The sequence below is a fragment of the Echinops telfairi genome, unplaced genomic scaffold (genome assembly GCF_000313985.2).
Source record: "Echinops telfairi isolate 266 unplaced genomic scaffold, ASM31398v2 ScPeMD7_7424;HRSCAF=8462, whole genome shotgun sequence".
Lineage (NCBI taxonomy): Eukaryota > Metazoa > Chordata > Mammalia > Afrosoricida > Tenrecidae > Echinops > Echinops telfairi.
In genome coordinates, this window is record NW_022111324.1 from 77,781,015 (window position 1) to 77,797,009 (window position 15,995).

Genomic DNA, 15,995 nt, shown 5'->3' on the forward strand with positions numbered 1-15,995 from the left:
ATAGAAAATGAACACACCCCAATAAAATGATTAAAATAAAAGAAAAAAGAAAATGAACACATGCTTGCAGTATTTTCATCATTCAGGATATCTTCTTAATGCTAACATCAAATCTTACATTTAAATAGATTTCAAAACAGTAATATTTTCATTGTAATTAACCAAATAAGTACATTAAATTCTTGAATATTTTACTATGACTCAGGTGAAAGTTTACAGAATATACATACATCATTTTTAAAATACATAAATTTGAACTTGTTATGAAGAAACTGGCTTCTCAAATTTATAAGTGAAAACTACTTAGTTTTTTAAGCAAGTCTTATTAAATAAATTAAACGTTATAAATTACAATTAAGTTCACATATATTATTGCAGCATACTGATCATAGGGCAGACCTTTTAAACCTGTTAAAATCACACATTATTAATATACTGATAAGCCTTAGATTCTAAATACATATTTGGGAAAATGAAATAATTTCTGCATAGCAAAATATCACCACTCTCTATAAAGAAACAAATAAGAGAATAAAACTTTGACATCTAGCTTAGGGATTGACAGCAACAAAGTAGACCTACAGACTGGCCTTGGAATTCTCCACTGACACACAGTCAGCCAAGCTGTGAGTTGCTCTCTTGAGTCTATGGGGAGAGGAATCTAGAACAATACCAGTACTCTACACTCATTAAGCTGCAGCTTCAATCACTGCTATTTCTAACAATACTAGGCTAATGTGCTATCTCAATTATTGCTCACTACTTTCCAACCAGTAAAGAAACGGAAACAGTTTTATATTTTTCATATATCATTAATAAGCACGGTTATGTTCTACACAATATCAATATTTATCTTTAAGTCCTTTCTTTTCTAGAAATAAAGTAACAGAAAAGTACTTTATTCATACTAGAAGTAAAAATAAAGCGTGATTTTATCTAAAAAGGAGTTACTAATACCTCATTTGTAAACACAGGTTTTAAGAAAATAAGACTAATATTCAAACCAGGGGCATGTATAAATGATCTTTACATTAATATCTTCTACTGATAAAAATAAGGAGTAGGGTAAATGTCGGACTGCTAACCCCAGGGTCAGCAGTTCAAGCCCATCTGTAGCTCCACAGGACAAACTTGAAGATGTCTGCTCCAATAGACCTACAGGCTTGAAACCCCTAAACGGGGTTGCTGTGAGTTGGAATAGACTCTATGATAATGAGTTATGCTTTGCTTGCTTTCTGTCTAGTGATTAATCACATTATGTTCAGAAACACTTTCAGGAACGTCATCTCAACCACAAAAGGTACTTAATTACCATACATCTTTTAAAGGAGTACACCAAAGTTCAGGTTACAGTAAATGCTCTGGTTATACAGGCAGTAAATAATAATGCTTTTATGAGAAAATTCTTTGATACAAATATAGTCAAGCAACACTTACACATATTTTTGAATCATCAAAATAACACTGAAAACTGCAAAAGGAATAAATTATGGGATACTGGAGAATAAAACATGCCAAATTAGGTTTCCTCCTCCTATTTCAATTAATGTTTTGAAGAGTAGGGTTAAAGATTATCATAAATATTAGCATCACAAATCTTCATTTACTAAATTAAAGTTGTCTAACATAGAAGGAAATATAAGTAAATTGTAAAAGTAGGTAGAAGATACACAGAGCTGGTAGCAAGACCCACCTAAAAAAGGAGGAAACGACCAGTAAAATCATTCCTTCGCTTATAAATAAAAACAGACACAAGTCAAACACAAGGGATGGGGGGAATGGAGCATGTTACCAAAAGTCGCTTCGCAAAGAGAAAAAAAGTTGAAATATTAGTGTCCTGAGATTCAAAAAGTTAGTGTCCTGAGATTCAAAAATATATTGTGTCTATCAAATAAAAGGTGAGTAGAAAAGGGAGGGGGAAAAAATTTGTCGGTCCCATCATTTCATTTCAAGGCAACCATCTGTGCATCAGAGTAGAGCCATGCTCCACAGGGGTTTCAGTGGATGACTTTTGGAAGGAACCCTCTAGTCCTTTCCTTCAAGGCATCTCTGATGAAGTCGGACCACCAAACCTGCAGTCAGCATTAAGAGTCTGAACTGTTTGCACAAGCCAGGTACTTTCTTAGCTAGAAAGAGCTCCTTGTAATATAAAGTTATAGTTAAAACAAAAAATGGAATAAAGGTCTAGAAGGAAAAGTCAAGGAACTCTTCTAGAGCATAGTGGAAAAAAACAAATGCATGGAGAAAATTTTTTTAATTAAGAAACATAAGATTAACACGAAAGTTTGAGGAATAAAAAAATACAAAAAATGTGGAAGAGAAACAAATTATAAAAGAAATATGTTTCCCAGAACTAAAAAAAAAAAAACAGATTTAAAGGGTCTGCCAATGCTTTACTCTGTGAATAACAAAAGAATTTTAACTCATCCTCCTTAAACTTCAAAATTTATTGATATTAAAAGCTTCCAGAAAACAGTAACAGGTTATTTACAAAGAGATGACTCGTACTGACATCAAACATATAAGTAAGATGGGTACTAAAAGGCAATGGAATGCAACCTTTCAGATTCTGAACTATTTTAACCTTGAATTCTTTCCTCAACCAAGGAATCTATCTGGTATGAAAGTGTAAAAGACATTTTCAAAAACTGTACCCACACAGATTCTTTCTGGAAAAAAATATTTCAAGTATTACTCTAGAAAAACTGAAAAAGAAATCCAGAAGAAAATACAGACAAAAAAAAAAAAGATGAGACCTAAGATAGCATACAGCTTGTTTAAGGATGGAATTAAATAGCATTATATTGTGCATCGGTCATTAGAAGTTCAATAAATAGTATGATTTAGAAGCCATATAAGGAAGTGATACATTAAAGAAGGCATATATTTTTCTACCATTAATGAAAAAAAAATTTTTTAAACATGGCAATTAGGAAAAATAAAATCATGGGCTCAACTAGAACCCAATTAAGGAATATGGTAATCTTGAACAACATAAGAAATTCATTGTAGATCCCATCATAATACTTTATGTAGCAGTAACAATTACATAAAGGAGCCTTGGTGGTACTGTCAGGTAAGTGTTGGTAAGTTCAAACCCATCAGCCTCTCTGAGAGAGAATAATGAGGCTGTTTCCGTAAAGATTTATAGCCTTAGAAACCCTATATATAGTCAGAATCTACCTGTGGCATGCCAGTGGGATTTCTGACTATGTATTACTTACATAATCATAATATTGCTCACTGCTTTTTGGGCTCAACAAATGCAACTATGATAAATGTTGACAATATTAAATGAATGTTACAGCTGATATAAATCAGCAAGAGCATGTGAGGAATTCAAGTGAGATATTCAGTTTACAAAATGGAATGTTTAAAGATGGCAACAAAATACTTTCTAAAGTTAATTGTCCAAGAACTAGAGTTTTAACTATAAGCAAAAAATTCTGAAGATAATCAACACAAAAATAAAAAAGTAAAAATAACAATACAACAAAAAGTGTTGAGAAAAGAGAGAGAAGAGATATTAAGAGTTAAATCCACTGTTCATAGCAGAGAAAACAGATTAATTAAAATTGCTTAGTCAAAATGTAAAGTTTAGAAGGTTATATATAAATAAGATAACAGCAGAAGCACTGAAGCATGGAAAAGGTCTAAAATTGTATACTTTGAAGAATGAAACGAAAAGACAGAGCGTAGAAAGACTTCTTGTCTTTTTGTACTTTTGTGAATTACTCATATTTGAATTTTTATATGGCCATTAATTCTCTAAACACATCCACACATTCACACAATCATTACATACACACCTTCCACTAGTGCAGAAAACACAATAACAAATTCTTACTCATTTATTCCCCTTTCTATATTCCATGCACTAATTGCTACCTTCTGTTACAGTCAGTCCAGACACAGAATCAACAGCCACCCTACTCATTTGATAAAATGTGGAGATGTGAGTAACTTACATTTGTGCTTGAATTGCCAAAGTATATTCACGTCCATTATCTCATGTAATCCTAACAACAATCTTGTGAGACCAGATTTTAGAAATAAGTACATTCTAAAAGTTTATGTGATTTATCACCTCCCCAATAAAACAGAGGAGGAGAAATAAAATTAGACAAGTTAAAAAATAGCCACCACCAAAACAAAACATATGGCACACAAATCTGAAAATGCTTTCCAAAGGAAAGAAAAGAGGTTTGACAATACTATCAGCCACTTGGGTAAATACTTTGGTCCAAAAAACTCAAAACTCACTGCCACCAAGTTGATGCCAACTCCTGGCAACCTTCCTGTGAGTTTCTGAGGCTGTGACTGTTTACTGGAGTAGAAAACCCTTATCTTTCTCCCATGGAGCCGTTGATGGTTTCAAACTGCCAACCACGTGTATCACAGTCCAACCTATACACCCACCACGCCACCTGGGCTCCTGACAGCAACCCTAAAAGGACAAGGTTAAACCACCCTTGTGGGATTGTGAGACTGTAACTCTTTCCAAGAGTAGAACTAAAAATAAAAAATATATATATCTAACTCACTGCCATGCAATTAATGCTAACTCATACTAGCCCTACAAGAAAGGACTGAACTGCCTCTGTGAGGTTCACAGACTGTAACTCTTCATAGAAATAAAAAGCTCTGTTGTTCACCAGATGATGCAGCTCACAACTTAATGCATAACTACTACACCAGCAGTGCTCCTAAACTGTTTGGTAAACTCAAACGACTCACTGCTTTAAGTTGATGTTGACTCATAGCAACCCTATAGGGCAGACTAGAACTGCCCCTGTGGGTTTTCAAGGCTGTAACTTTAAGGGAATAGAAAAGCAACGACAAAAGCAACCATACTCACTACCACCGAGTTGATGTCGATTTATAGCAACTTTGCAGGACAGGGTAGAACTGGCCCGGTGAGTTTCTGAGGTTGAACTGTTTACGGGAGTAGAAAAACCCATCTTCCTCCAGCAAAACAGTTCAAAAGTTCTCATTACTTTAAAACATACATATCTCACAAAGTTAAACATATACATGCTATGCAGCCCAACATACAAAGATGTGTAATTGAATGTTCAGAGCAGCTTTATTGAAAAGTCAAAAACTGAAAACATTTTACCATTAAGTAACAACCCAAATGTCCGCCAACTAGTGAATGCAAAAAATAAATTGTGGTATATCCAGATAATGGAATACGAGTTAACAACAAAAAAGAACTAAGTCTTTAAATAAGTAGTGCAGAAGTATCTTAGAAGTATTACGGTAGGTGAAAGAAACCAGACACAAAACACTATGTCTCTAGGTGGAACTCTAGAAAAATAATAGTATAGTAACAGAAAGCAGTGCTTACTTAGTAGGGCTGAGGAAAGAGTGAGACCAAAAATTCATCAAAATGCAGAATTAAAATTGGTCAATCTTAATTCTAAGTAAATAATACCACTATGAGTTGATTTTGAAAAATGTAATAATCACATTTAACTACTGTCAACTGTTCACAATTATTGTAAAATTGACTATTATTAAAATAAATGTCTAAAAAGTAACTTTTAACCAGACAATGCATATACAGGTAATGGAACAGTCTTCATTTTATTTAATTTGGGTAAATAGTAGTTGCCTAGCTACTAGTCTAAACTCTAGATTTCTAATAAACACACTGACCACATAAGCAGGTGGTTTCAGAGTAAACTATGGATCAAAGAATTCACCCTTTTAAAAAGAAGCATCTGAGTTATCAAAAGAGTGAATAATAAATTATAAAATAGATTATAAAAAAATAAACTTAAAACATATATTTAAAATAAAACCTTTCTTATCATCTGGCCTTCTATTTTAGGACTTTACCTGATTTACCAAATAGTTTGATCCACAAATTTGGGGACAAACCTTCCACCCTTTACTACTTAATGCCTGCCCCTGTCACCACGAAAATAAGCTTCATGTAACAGAAAACCTTTATTTATGCATTTATTACAAGTTTTGAAAGGCATACAAATATTTTTCTAAATTTTAAATAATGTTTAAGATACATCATATTATAGAATATGTATATACCACAGAAAAAGACCACCCTAACTATACAACACGCATGTACACAACATATAACAAAAGTCAAATCTGACTTATCAACTATTAAAATTGATAATTACAAAAAAACTCCTAAATAGTAATGCACTCTTATGGGACATAACATGCAACAATTTACTTTGCTAACACAGCAATACACACACACACACACCCTAAAAATGTGCATTTTCAGACCACCAGTAACTATTAGTGCTCTTACCAACCATATGATTTTTGGTTTTGTTGAACACTTACCCCTCTTCTGAACCCAACCTTCTTTCACAATGGTAACATCGCTCATGATGGCTCCCCTCTGAGCCCCAACTTAGAGAAATGGTAGTTGGTGATAATCAGCTTTGGAGTTTGGATCGTCGTCCTCGTCGTCGTCTGCTGCTGCTGCTGCTGCTGCTGCTGCTACTGCTGCCCTTCCCACTCCTTAGGGATGACTCAGCCTGGAAGGAAGTATTGAAGAAAGAATTTCTTTTTTTTCCATTCTTGCAACTCACATAGCAATAACAAACAACTGATTCTTTGTAAATGTCTTCAACTGGCCTGACCTCACATAAAAGTCTAGCTCTTCAAACTGGGGAACTTATTTATTAAATAGTTCTATAAGGAATGCTCTTCCCTAGTCTTGTGACAGTTTTCAAATGATAACGAAACTTTTACCAAAAAAAGAATGCAACAGAAAATATCTTAAGAAAACCAACCACACCTACCTGAATACAACAGTCATGTTTGAGATGAAAATGGTCTGAAAGTATATTTTCATGTATGCCTATTTTCAAAATCCCTGTATTTTCAGAAAGTTATGGTAAAGCAATTATGAATGCTTTTAATGTTCATATTTTAAGTAAATTACAATGTGCCAAGAAACCAACATTTAAGTATTTCTACACTGCCTTGTCCCAAGACGTATTTTAGATCAGATATAATAAATATATAATACAAAATCAATTATTTAAGTAGATAAAATAAAGGGAATGTCATAGAAAAAATGACTATTCCAGATATATTAAGACCTGTATAAGGGTTTTCATCAATTATTCTTATGTTGGCTATTCTAAATGTGCACTATCAATTCCATTTTCCATGGAGCAAAATTGAGGCTTGCAATAATGGCGTCACCACGGTAGATGTCCATGCAGTGTAGTAACTCATGGTGTCATGTAGGGTCCCCAAGGAAACACACACACACACACACACACACACACACACACACACACACACACAGGGTCCATGAGCGGCCAGCTGTGACCCTAACCCTTCCTCTCAGGGCCCAGAACATCTGCAGCTCCACTGCCCACGGGGCAGTCTCCACCGCCTGAACGCTCCTCGCCTCTCGGTTGGTCAGAGACCGCCCGGCTGGCTGGCTGGCTGGCTGGCTCGCTGGCTGGCTGGCCCGGCCGGCTGGCCGGCTGGCCGTGTACGTGCAGCACACCCACTGCACCCAGACGCAGCGGCGGCGGAGGGTGTGCAGACCAGTTACCCCGTTAGATGTCTGCACTGGATAACAGGTGACACCAACCCTCTTAAAAATGTCCACTCCCCTTGTGGCGCCGGTCTGTCCATCTCCATGGACCCTGGGGTCATCGTGGTGTGGCCTCCTCAGACAATGTCCCGGGGGAAGTCCACCACCCCTAGCTCTCCTGACACCACTGGCTTGCCAGAGATCAACCAACTTGCCCAATCTGGACACCAAAAGGTGGCGCCAAGATCTGAACCCAGACTGATTCCAGGTTTTGCTAAACTAAAATTATACTGCCTTAAGTAAAAAGTTGCCAGACAGAGTCTACATATTTGTGAAATCATCAATCAGACACATACACACACACACACCAGTCTACCTAGGCGAATCTATTCCGACTCTCGGCGAGGCCGCAGGGCCGAGCAGAACTGCTGGCTCGATTTCCGGGACAGTAAATCGTTCCGAAAGCAGCCAACCACTTACTCCGGAGCAGCGGCTGACTGGTGGATTTGTACAGCCCACCTTGCAGTCCTAAGCCCAATCGCCTAACTCGCAGCACCTCCAGAGAGCCTGTATTTGTAAAAGGAGAGCCACGAATCTGGCACAAACCTTTCAGAAACACAAAAAGAAATTTCAACTAGCAAGACAATCCAATTTCCATTTTTAAAGTACTCATAATTTAAAACGGGGGGAAAGGAAAGGAAAACAACTGTTCTTGGGCTAAGAATTTGATCACGAGTCATCGTACAATAACATGATATGTATAAAAGACAAAACAACCGCAAAAGGAGAGACCAAATGGAAAAAAAACATGCCAATATACAATTGAGTTCAACCATTTCCATAGAAGGGGATCCGAAACTATGGTCCAGGAAGAATAGGCATAAATTTTAGGTAACCAGAAAAATGGACAGATGAACTACATAGCTATACATTCTCTCAACTCAGGCGTAGCTACAGCACCCGTTCTCAACCTGTGGGTCGTGACCCCTTTGGGGGGGGTCAAACTACCCTTCCACAGGGATTGCCAGATTCAAAACAGTAGCCAAATTACACTTATGAAGTAGCAACAAAAACAATTTTATGGTTGGAGGTCATCACCACATGATGAACCATATTAAAGGGTCGTGGCATTAGGAAGGTTGAGAACCACTTCCACTGTCTTTACAAAAACAATACCTAATCTGGAAAATGATAAAATGGATATTAACTTTGTAATATTTCCTAAGGTAGAGCAAATTTCAACTCCTCCCACAGTCCTAACTTCTCTGGAATTGTACTCCATCCAATACACCATAACAGAAAAAAATCTGATTCATTTTTCTTTAAAGCCTATTCCATTAACCATTTCAATATTCAGTAATCTATTTTTTATACTTTTATAAAACATTTCACACAAAATCTTTGGCAGATTTGATTCTTAGTTACACTATAAGTACTTTCAATAAGAATTATTTGATAATAATTGCATTTCAATGTCATTTTGAATCTACAAAACATTTTCACATTGTTTACCTCATTCAGTCTCATTATAATTTAGGCAGACAATTTGACAAATGCTTGGCACATAAGAGACTCTTAGCAAGTCAGAAAAAATAAGCCAATGAATGAAAGAAAAAGGATGCAGCTTTCTACAACTAATAAAGAACAGGCAAAGCAATACTGTAAGTCAGCAGAGAATGACATTAAATCATCATAAAGACAAAGTAAGTTTAAGGGTTATGGAAGTACCTAAGCTAAATAATTAAAATTACAATAAATATCCGTTCCTAGTGATTAAAGTATATTTCCTGTAGGCCTCCAAAGAGAATATAAAAATTTTCTTTACCATCAACATTCTTGACTTCTTTGTGTTTGGTCTTAGGTTATTTTTTTATTGTTAATATAACAGAACATACACTAATTCAATGTCTACATGTACAGTTTATTGACAATGATTCTTCAAGTTAAGCAATTGCTCGCATCCTCCTTTTCTGCATTGTTCATCCTAACAGTAACCTTAACTCACTACCCCCTAAATTTCCAATCTAATCTTTCAAATGGCTGCGTCAATTTTATCCTATATAGATAATTCCTAAAAGAGTTCAATGTTCCAGGCATAAACTAATGTTTGGGTATTGTTAGGAGCCCTGATGATGTAGTGTTTACTCATTGGATTGCTAACTACAAAGTCAGTAGTTTGAAACCACCATCCATGCTGAGGTAGAAAGATGGGGCTTTCTACTCCCGTTAAAGAGTTACCATCTGGGAAACTCACAGGGGCAGTTCTATCCTGTCATATAGGGTCACTATGAGTCGGCGATGACTACATGGCTGTGAGTTTGGGTTGGTTCTTTGTTGTTGTTGACTGGTTTAGATATTTCATAGGGAATAATTGAGGTTGAAGGTTTAAAGATTATCTGAGGGCATTAGTTCCAAGAGGTTCATCCAACCTCCAGGAATCCAGAAGGATTGAATTCTATGAGAAATTAAAATTCTGTTCTACATTGTGTATCTTTCAAATCAAAATGTTCAAAAATGCTGTCCTATTCTGGTCTCAGAGCAAAAAAGTCCATTTTTTTTTTGGTGTCAGACGGGTAATGTGCGACCTCGTAACAAGGATTAAGAGAGGCACATACCACACAGATGCATGAAGACCCAATCATCATGCTTATGAACCAGAAAAGGATCAAGAATTCAATTTTCATGGAGGCGATTAACCATGCACTGTATATCCTCTGCCTAGTCCTGCCTGGTTCTCCTTTTTCCTGTTTTCCAGAACAGAAACCAATTATTTACCTTAGATGGCTGTTTACAAGCTCTTAAGACCCTAGGCCCTAGGCAATGCAGAGAGAGAGAGAGAGAGAACAAGAGCACTAAAAAAAGGTATTAGGTCAATTAAATGGGAAAGTATCATGAAACCAGGAACCAAGCATAGGCACCAAGGTGTTTGGTTGTACATAAGTAGCCTCCTTACTTGTTCTTTATTGTTAGTGCTGCTGTAGTTGTGGGCCCTAAATATTTTCTGGCTGCCTATTGAGATTGTCAGGTTTCAAATCTAAAATAATACAAGCGTTAACATTACCACAAATTTCCACTATAAAAAAAGAGGAAAAGAATGGCATATTTTCTTAATGATAGTTTTAAGAATTAAAAAACAACACATTTATTTATAGCAGCCAACCATTCAATTTTAAATAATAATTAGACTTTTACAACCATTGTTTTAAAACTTAATGCTATAAAAAAGGTATATCATATATACATGATTATTCAGCTAATGAATATGTATTGATTGTGTAATCTGTGACAAGGACTATACTTACTTAGTATACAGAGCAGGGAGCACAACAAAGTTATTATTTTAAAAATTTACCAAATCTGGAAATAGCAGCAGAATAACAAAGACAAGAGATGACTGAAACAAATCTGGATGATAATCCTGGAATACTGATCTTCAGAGAAAAGGATAGAGAAGTGGATTAAATACCCACGAGGGTAAGAAGCTGAACATATGCAGTGAGACAGGAAAAAGACAGGTGAAATGTTAGTAGGCCTGACAGGGCATCTTGAACTTTTTAAAGTAGCATTAGCTGAAGACAGAAACCTGACAACGCAAAAACACATAGGAGGTAGGGGAGAGGTGGGATCAGATAGAAGCAGTTGTAAATCTCTAATATTCAGAAGTTAGAATGCATAAAGTATGAATCTAGGAAAATTGGAAGTCATTAAAAAATGAAATGGAATGCATAAAGATCGATATCCTTCCTAGGCATTAATGAGCTGAAATGGACTGGTATTGGCCATTTTGAATCAGAAAAACATATGATTTACTATGCCAAGAATGACACAATCAAGAAGGATGGCATTGCATTCATTGTCAAAAAGGGTATTTCAAAATCTATCTTGAAGTGCAATACTCTTTGTGAAAGGACTATATTGATATGCCTTCAAGAAAACCCAGGCAATATAACCACTATTTCAAATTTATACAACAACCACAAAGCTAGTGATGAAGAAACTGAAGAATTCCCCGGGTGTCTTCAGTTTTAAATTGATCAAACATGCAATCCAGATGTAGTGATAATTACTGGTGATTGGAATGCAAAAGTTAGAAACAACGAGGAAAGAATATATATGGTCTTAGTGATAGAAACGAAGCTGCTGAAGGCTGCATGCTAAAGATCTCCAAAACTAACAACTTGATCACAGAAAATGTTGTTTTTTTTCAACAACACAAACGGTAATTATACATGTAGACTTCTCCAGATGGAAAACACAGAAATTCATCTGACTACATCTGTGGGAAGACATAATCGAGAAACTCAATATCAGCAGCTAAAACCAAGCTACAGGTTGACTGTGGAGCAGATAGATTATCAATTACTCATTCTTTACTTCAAGTTACAGCTGAAGAAAATCAAAACAAGTCCCCAAGAGCCAAAATATGACCTTGAGTCCATCCCACCTTTCAAGATCATCTCAAGAACAGATTTGATGCATTGAACACTAATGACAGAGACCTGATGAGCTATGGGAGGACATCAAGAACATCATTTATGAAGAAAGCAAAAGGTCATTAAAAAGACAAGAAAAAAAAGGATCAAAGTGGATGTCAGCAGAGACTATGAAACATGCTCTTATAGAACAGATAAGGCAAATACAAGAAATGATGAAGATCTGAACACAAGATACAAGAAGTTCTGAACAGAAATTTTCAAAGGACAGCTTGTAAGGGCAAAGTAAAATATTAAAATGAAATATGCAAAGATGTAGAGTTAGAATCAAAAGAGAAGAACACACTCAGTCTATCATAAAAGAACTCAAGAAAAACTTAAAGGGCAGAAAATGTCTTGGAAATGATGATGATGGCAACATATGTACAAATATGCTTGATACAATTGATATATGGAATGCTATAAGAGCAGTAAGAGCCCCCAATAAAATGATGGGAAAAATAACATGAAAAAAAGTAAAACTTAAAGCCTTGAGTTGCAATATTTTAGGATTCTATGAGAAAAATATTGAATGATGCAGGAAGCATCATAAGACTGTGGAATGAATACAGGGTCACTGTATCAAAAAGTAGTCCACATGCCACCATTTCAAGAGGTAACATGAGCAAGGACCAATGGTGTTGAAGCAAGTTCAAGGTGCATTGAAAGCATTAGCCAAAAACAAGGCTACAGGATGGAATATCAACTGAAATGTTTTGGGTTTTGTTTTTTAATCATTTTATTGAGAGCTCTTACAGCTCTTCTAACAATCCATACATCCATTGTCTCAAGCACATTTGTATACATATTACCATCATCATTTTTAAAACATTTTCTTTCTACTTGAGCCCTGGGTATCAGCTTTTTTTTTTTCCTCCCACCCTCTTGAAACCATCATAAATTATAATTATTATGATCATATCTTACACCGTCCCCTGTCTCCCTTCACCTATGTTTCCGTTTGTCACCCTGGGTGGGGGTGGGGGGAGTTATACATCAATCACTGCGTTCGGGTCCCCCTTCTTCCCCCACGTTCCCCTTACCTTCATGATATCGCTACTTCCATTATTATTCCTGAGAGGTTCATCTGTCCTGGATTCCCTCTGTCGAGAGTTCTTACCTGCACCAGTGTACATGCTCTGGTCTAGCCAGATTTGTACGGTAGACTGGGGTCATGATAGTCGGGGGTTGGGGTGGGGGAAGCAGGGGTCCTCAAACTTTTTAAACGGGGCCAGTTCACTGTCCCTCAGACCCGTTGGAGGGCTGGACTATAGTTTAAAAGAAAAAACTTAACAAATTCCTGTGCACACTGCACATATCTTACTTTGAGGTAAAAAACAAAACGGGGCAAAAACACCCGGCTGGCCAGCAGTTTGAGGACGCCTGGATGGGCAGTCCTATTTGATCTCTGAACTCTCGAGGGTCTTCTTCCTCTTCCGGGGACGCTGTGTAGAGGTATTCGAAATGGTGCAGCGCCTGACCTACCGGCGTAGGCTGTCCTACAATACAGCCTCTAACAAAACTAGGCTGTCCCGAACCCCTGGCAATAGAATTGTTTACCTTAATACACAGAAGGTTGGGAAAGTGCCAAAATCTGCATGTGGTGTGTGCCCTGGCCAATTTCGAGGGGCCCGTGCTGTGAGCCCCAAAGTTCTCATGGAGTCGTCCAAAACCAAAACACACATCCGCAGGGCTTATGGTGGGTCCATGTGTGCTAAATGTGTCAGAGACAGGATCGAGCGTGCTTAGTGAGGAGCAGAACATCGTTGTGAAAGTGTTGAAGGCAGAGAGGCACAGAGTTAGAAAGCTAAAAAATACAAATGAAGCTTGTTTGAATAAAATTTTTTTTTTAAAAGAACTAGAGGATGTTATATGTTTCCTTGGTGCTATACTGCACCCTGGCTGACTCGTCCCTTCCTTGTGACCCTTCTGTGAGGGATATCTACTGAAACGTTTTAACAGGCTGACGAAGCCCTGGAAGCACTTAATTGTGGATGCTGGGAAATTTGGAAGATGGCTACTCAGCCAAGTGACTGGAAGAGATCCATATTTGTACCAATTCCAAAGAAAAGTGACCAACCCAACACAATGCTCAAATTATAGAACAGTATCACTGATGTCACATGGAAGTAGAATTTTTCTGAAGATCATCCAAAAACAACTGCAGCTGTACTCTGACAGGGAGTTGCCAGAGATTTAGGTTGGATTCAGAAAAGAATGTGAAACAAGAGATACCACTGCTGATGTCAGACAGATCTTGGCTCAATGCAAAGAATACGAAAAAGATGTTTACTTGTATTTTCCTTACTATGTACCAAAGCATTGACTGTGTGGATCATAACAAACTATGGATAACCTTTAGAAGAAAGGGAATTCCAGAACACTCCATAATACTTATGTGGAACTTGCACATGGATCAGGAGGCAGTTGTGCTAGCAGAACAAAGGAATACTGCATGGTTTAAAATCAGGAAAGGTGAAAAATAAATAAATAAAATAAGGAAAGGTGTGTATCAGAGTTATATCCTTGCACCATACTTGCTCAATCTGTATGCTGAGAAAGCAATCAGAGAAGCTGGCTTATTATATGAAGAAGAATGTAGCCTCATATTGGAGGAAGGTTTATTACAAATGACACAATCTTCTTGCTGAAAGTGAAGACTTGAAGCACTTGTTGATGAAGATCAAGGATTGCAGCCTTTAGTGTGGATTATAACTCAATATAAAAACGAAAATACCACAATCAGTGTTCATGGAAGCAAGAGTTAAGAGATCAAAAGACAAGTTGCACTGGGGAAATCTGCTACACTAAACCTCTTGAGAGTATTAAAAAACAAGGATGTTACATGGAGACAAAGGAGCAACTGACCCAAGCCATGGTATTTTTCAATTGCCTCATATGCATGTAAAAGTTGAACACTGAATAAAGAAGACTGAAGAAGAATAAAAACATTTGAACTGTCAATCATCCACATGGAAGAAGCACACCAGTTTGTGTGATCCAAAGACAATTTAGTAACAAAATTCAATTATGACAAAGGGAAATATATCAGAGTCTAAATTGCAAACACCGATTTTGTAGAAGGCTATGGAGAACAGTGGGAGCCCAAAACTGATCTGCAGAGTATCTAATAATCAGATTAAATTTCTGGAAGATCCCCTCTAGCCACAGGCCAGGATCTCAAACAGCTTTACTTTCAGATAGAGATCATTGTAATTCTGATTATACTTGATTGAATTTGATACTTGGTCAGTTGACCACGTCCTTGACCCAACCAGAAATTGTTCTAAGTGCAATAGTTCTTGCTTGTTCCATGACAAAAATTTCTTCCCTGACCTTTAAAAACAACAAAAAATACATTTAAATTGTGGCACTAGAGAATATTGAAAGTACCATGAACCGCTAAAGGGGCAAACTGATCTTTCTTGGAAGTAAGGCCAAAGAGCCTCCTTAGAGGCAAGGATGGAGAGATATATACACTATGACCAAGTCTTACGTCTATGACACAGTCTTATATACTTTGGAAACGGTGGCAGGAGAGACCAGTCCCTGGAGAAGGACATGATGCTTGGTAAAGTGGAAGGGGAGTGAAACAGAAAGCTCTCAATGAGATGAATTGACACAATGGCTGAAATAGTAAGTTCAAGCATAGGAATGATGTCGAGGATGACACAAGACGAGGCAATGTTTAGTTCTGTTGTGCATAGGGTCACTATGGGTTGAAACCAACTTCATGGAACCTAACACCAACACTGTTTACCTGCCTCTTCCACTTGTTTTCCACCTTTAATATTTCCTTTTTAGCTCTTATATGGTTTAGTTTTCTCTTCTTTATTGCTGGTTTCTTTTCTTGACACATCTAATGGGAGTTAACAACTTTCCCACATGGCCTAGCCATACCAGTGTCTTCTCAACAGCCTCAACAAGCAGCCTCAACAACTGGGCCAGGGCTAACAATACCTACTCCTGGGTATGTGCTCTTTGAT

The 15,995-nt window shown here is 36.9% G+C and overlaps 1 protein-coding gene, 1 non-coding gene and 1 pseudogene across 4 annotated transcripts in view; 1 reads left to right on the forward strand and 2 right to left on the reverse strand.

Annotated features, from left to right (window-relative positions):
• Positions 1–6,503, reverse strand: part of AKT3 (AKT serine/threonine kinase 3) — a 322,148-nt gene extending 315,645 nt beyond the window's left edge. For 2 of the 3 annotated variants that reach the window (XR_006680827.1, XM_004699953.2), the window contains exon 1: positions 6,322–6,502. Coding sequence is in view for 2 of the 3 variants with exons in the window: in XM_004699953.2 (XP_004700010.1) it covers positions 6,322–6,367 (46 nt within the window). In the remaining variant the exon portion in view is untranslated. Of the gene's footprint in view, positions 1–6,321 lie in introns of all 3 variants that reach the window. The other variant, XM_045298105.1, reaches the window with a different exon arrangement.
• A 3,597-nt stretch (positions 6,504–10,100) lies between these two features.
• Positions 10,101–10,203, reverse strand: LOC115872498. Its single transcript, XR_004047896.1, has one exon. It is a non-coding gene; the product is annotated as a small nucleolar RNA U13 (small nucleolar RNA).
• A 3,270-nt stretch (positions 10,204–13,473) lies between these two features.
• Positions 13,474–13,816, forward strand: LOC105978368 (annotated as a pseudogene).
• Positions 13,817–15,995: the final 2,179 nt, after the last annotated feature.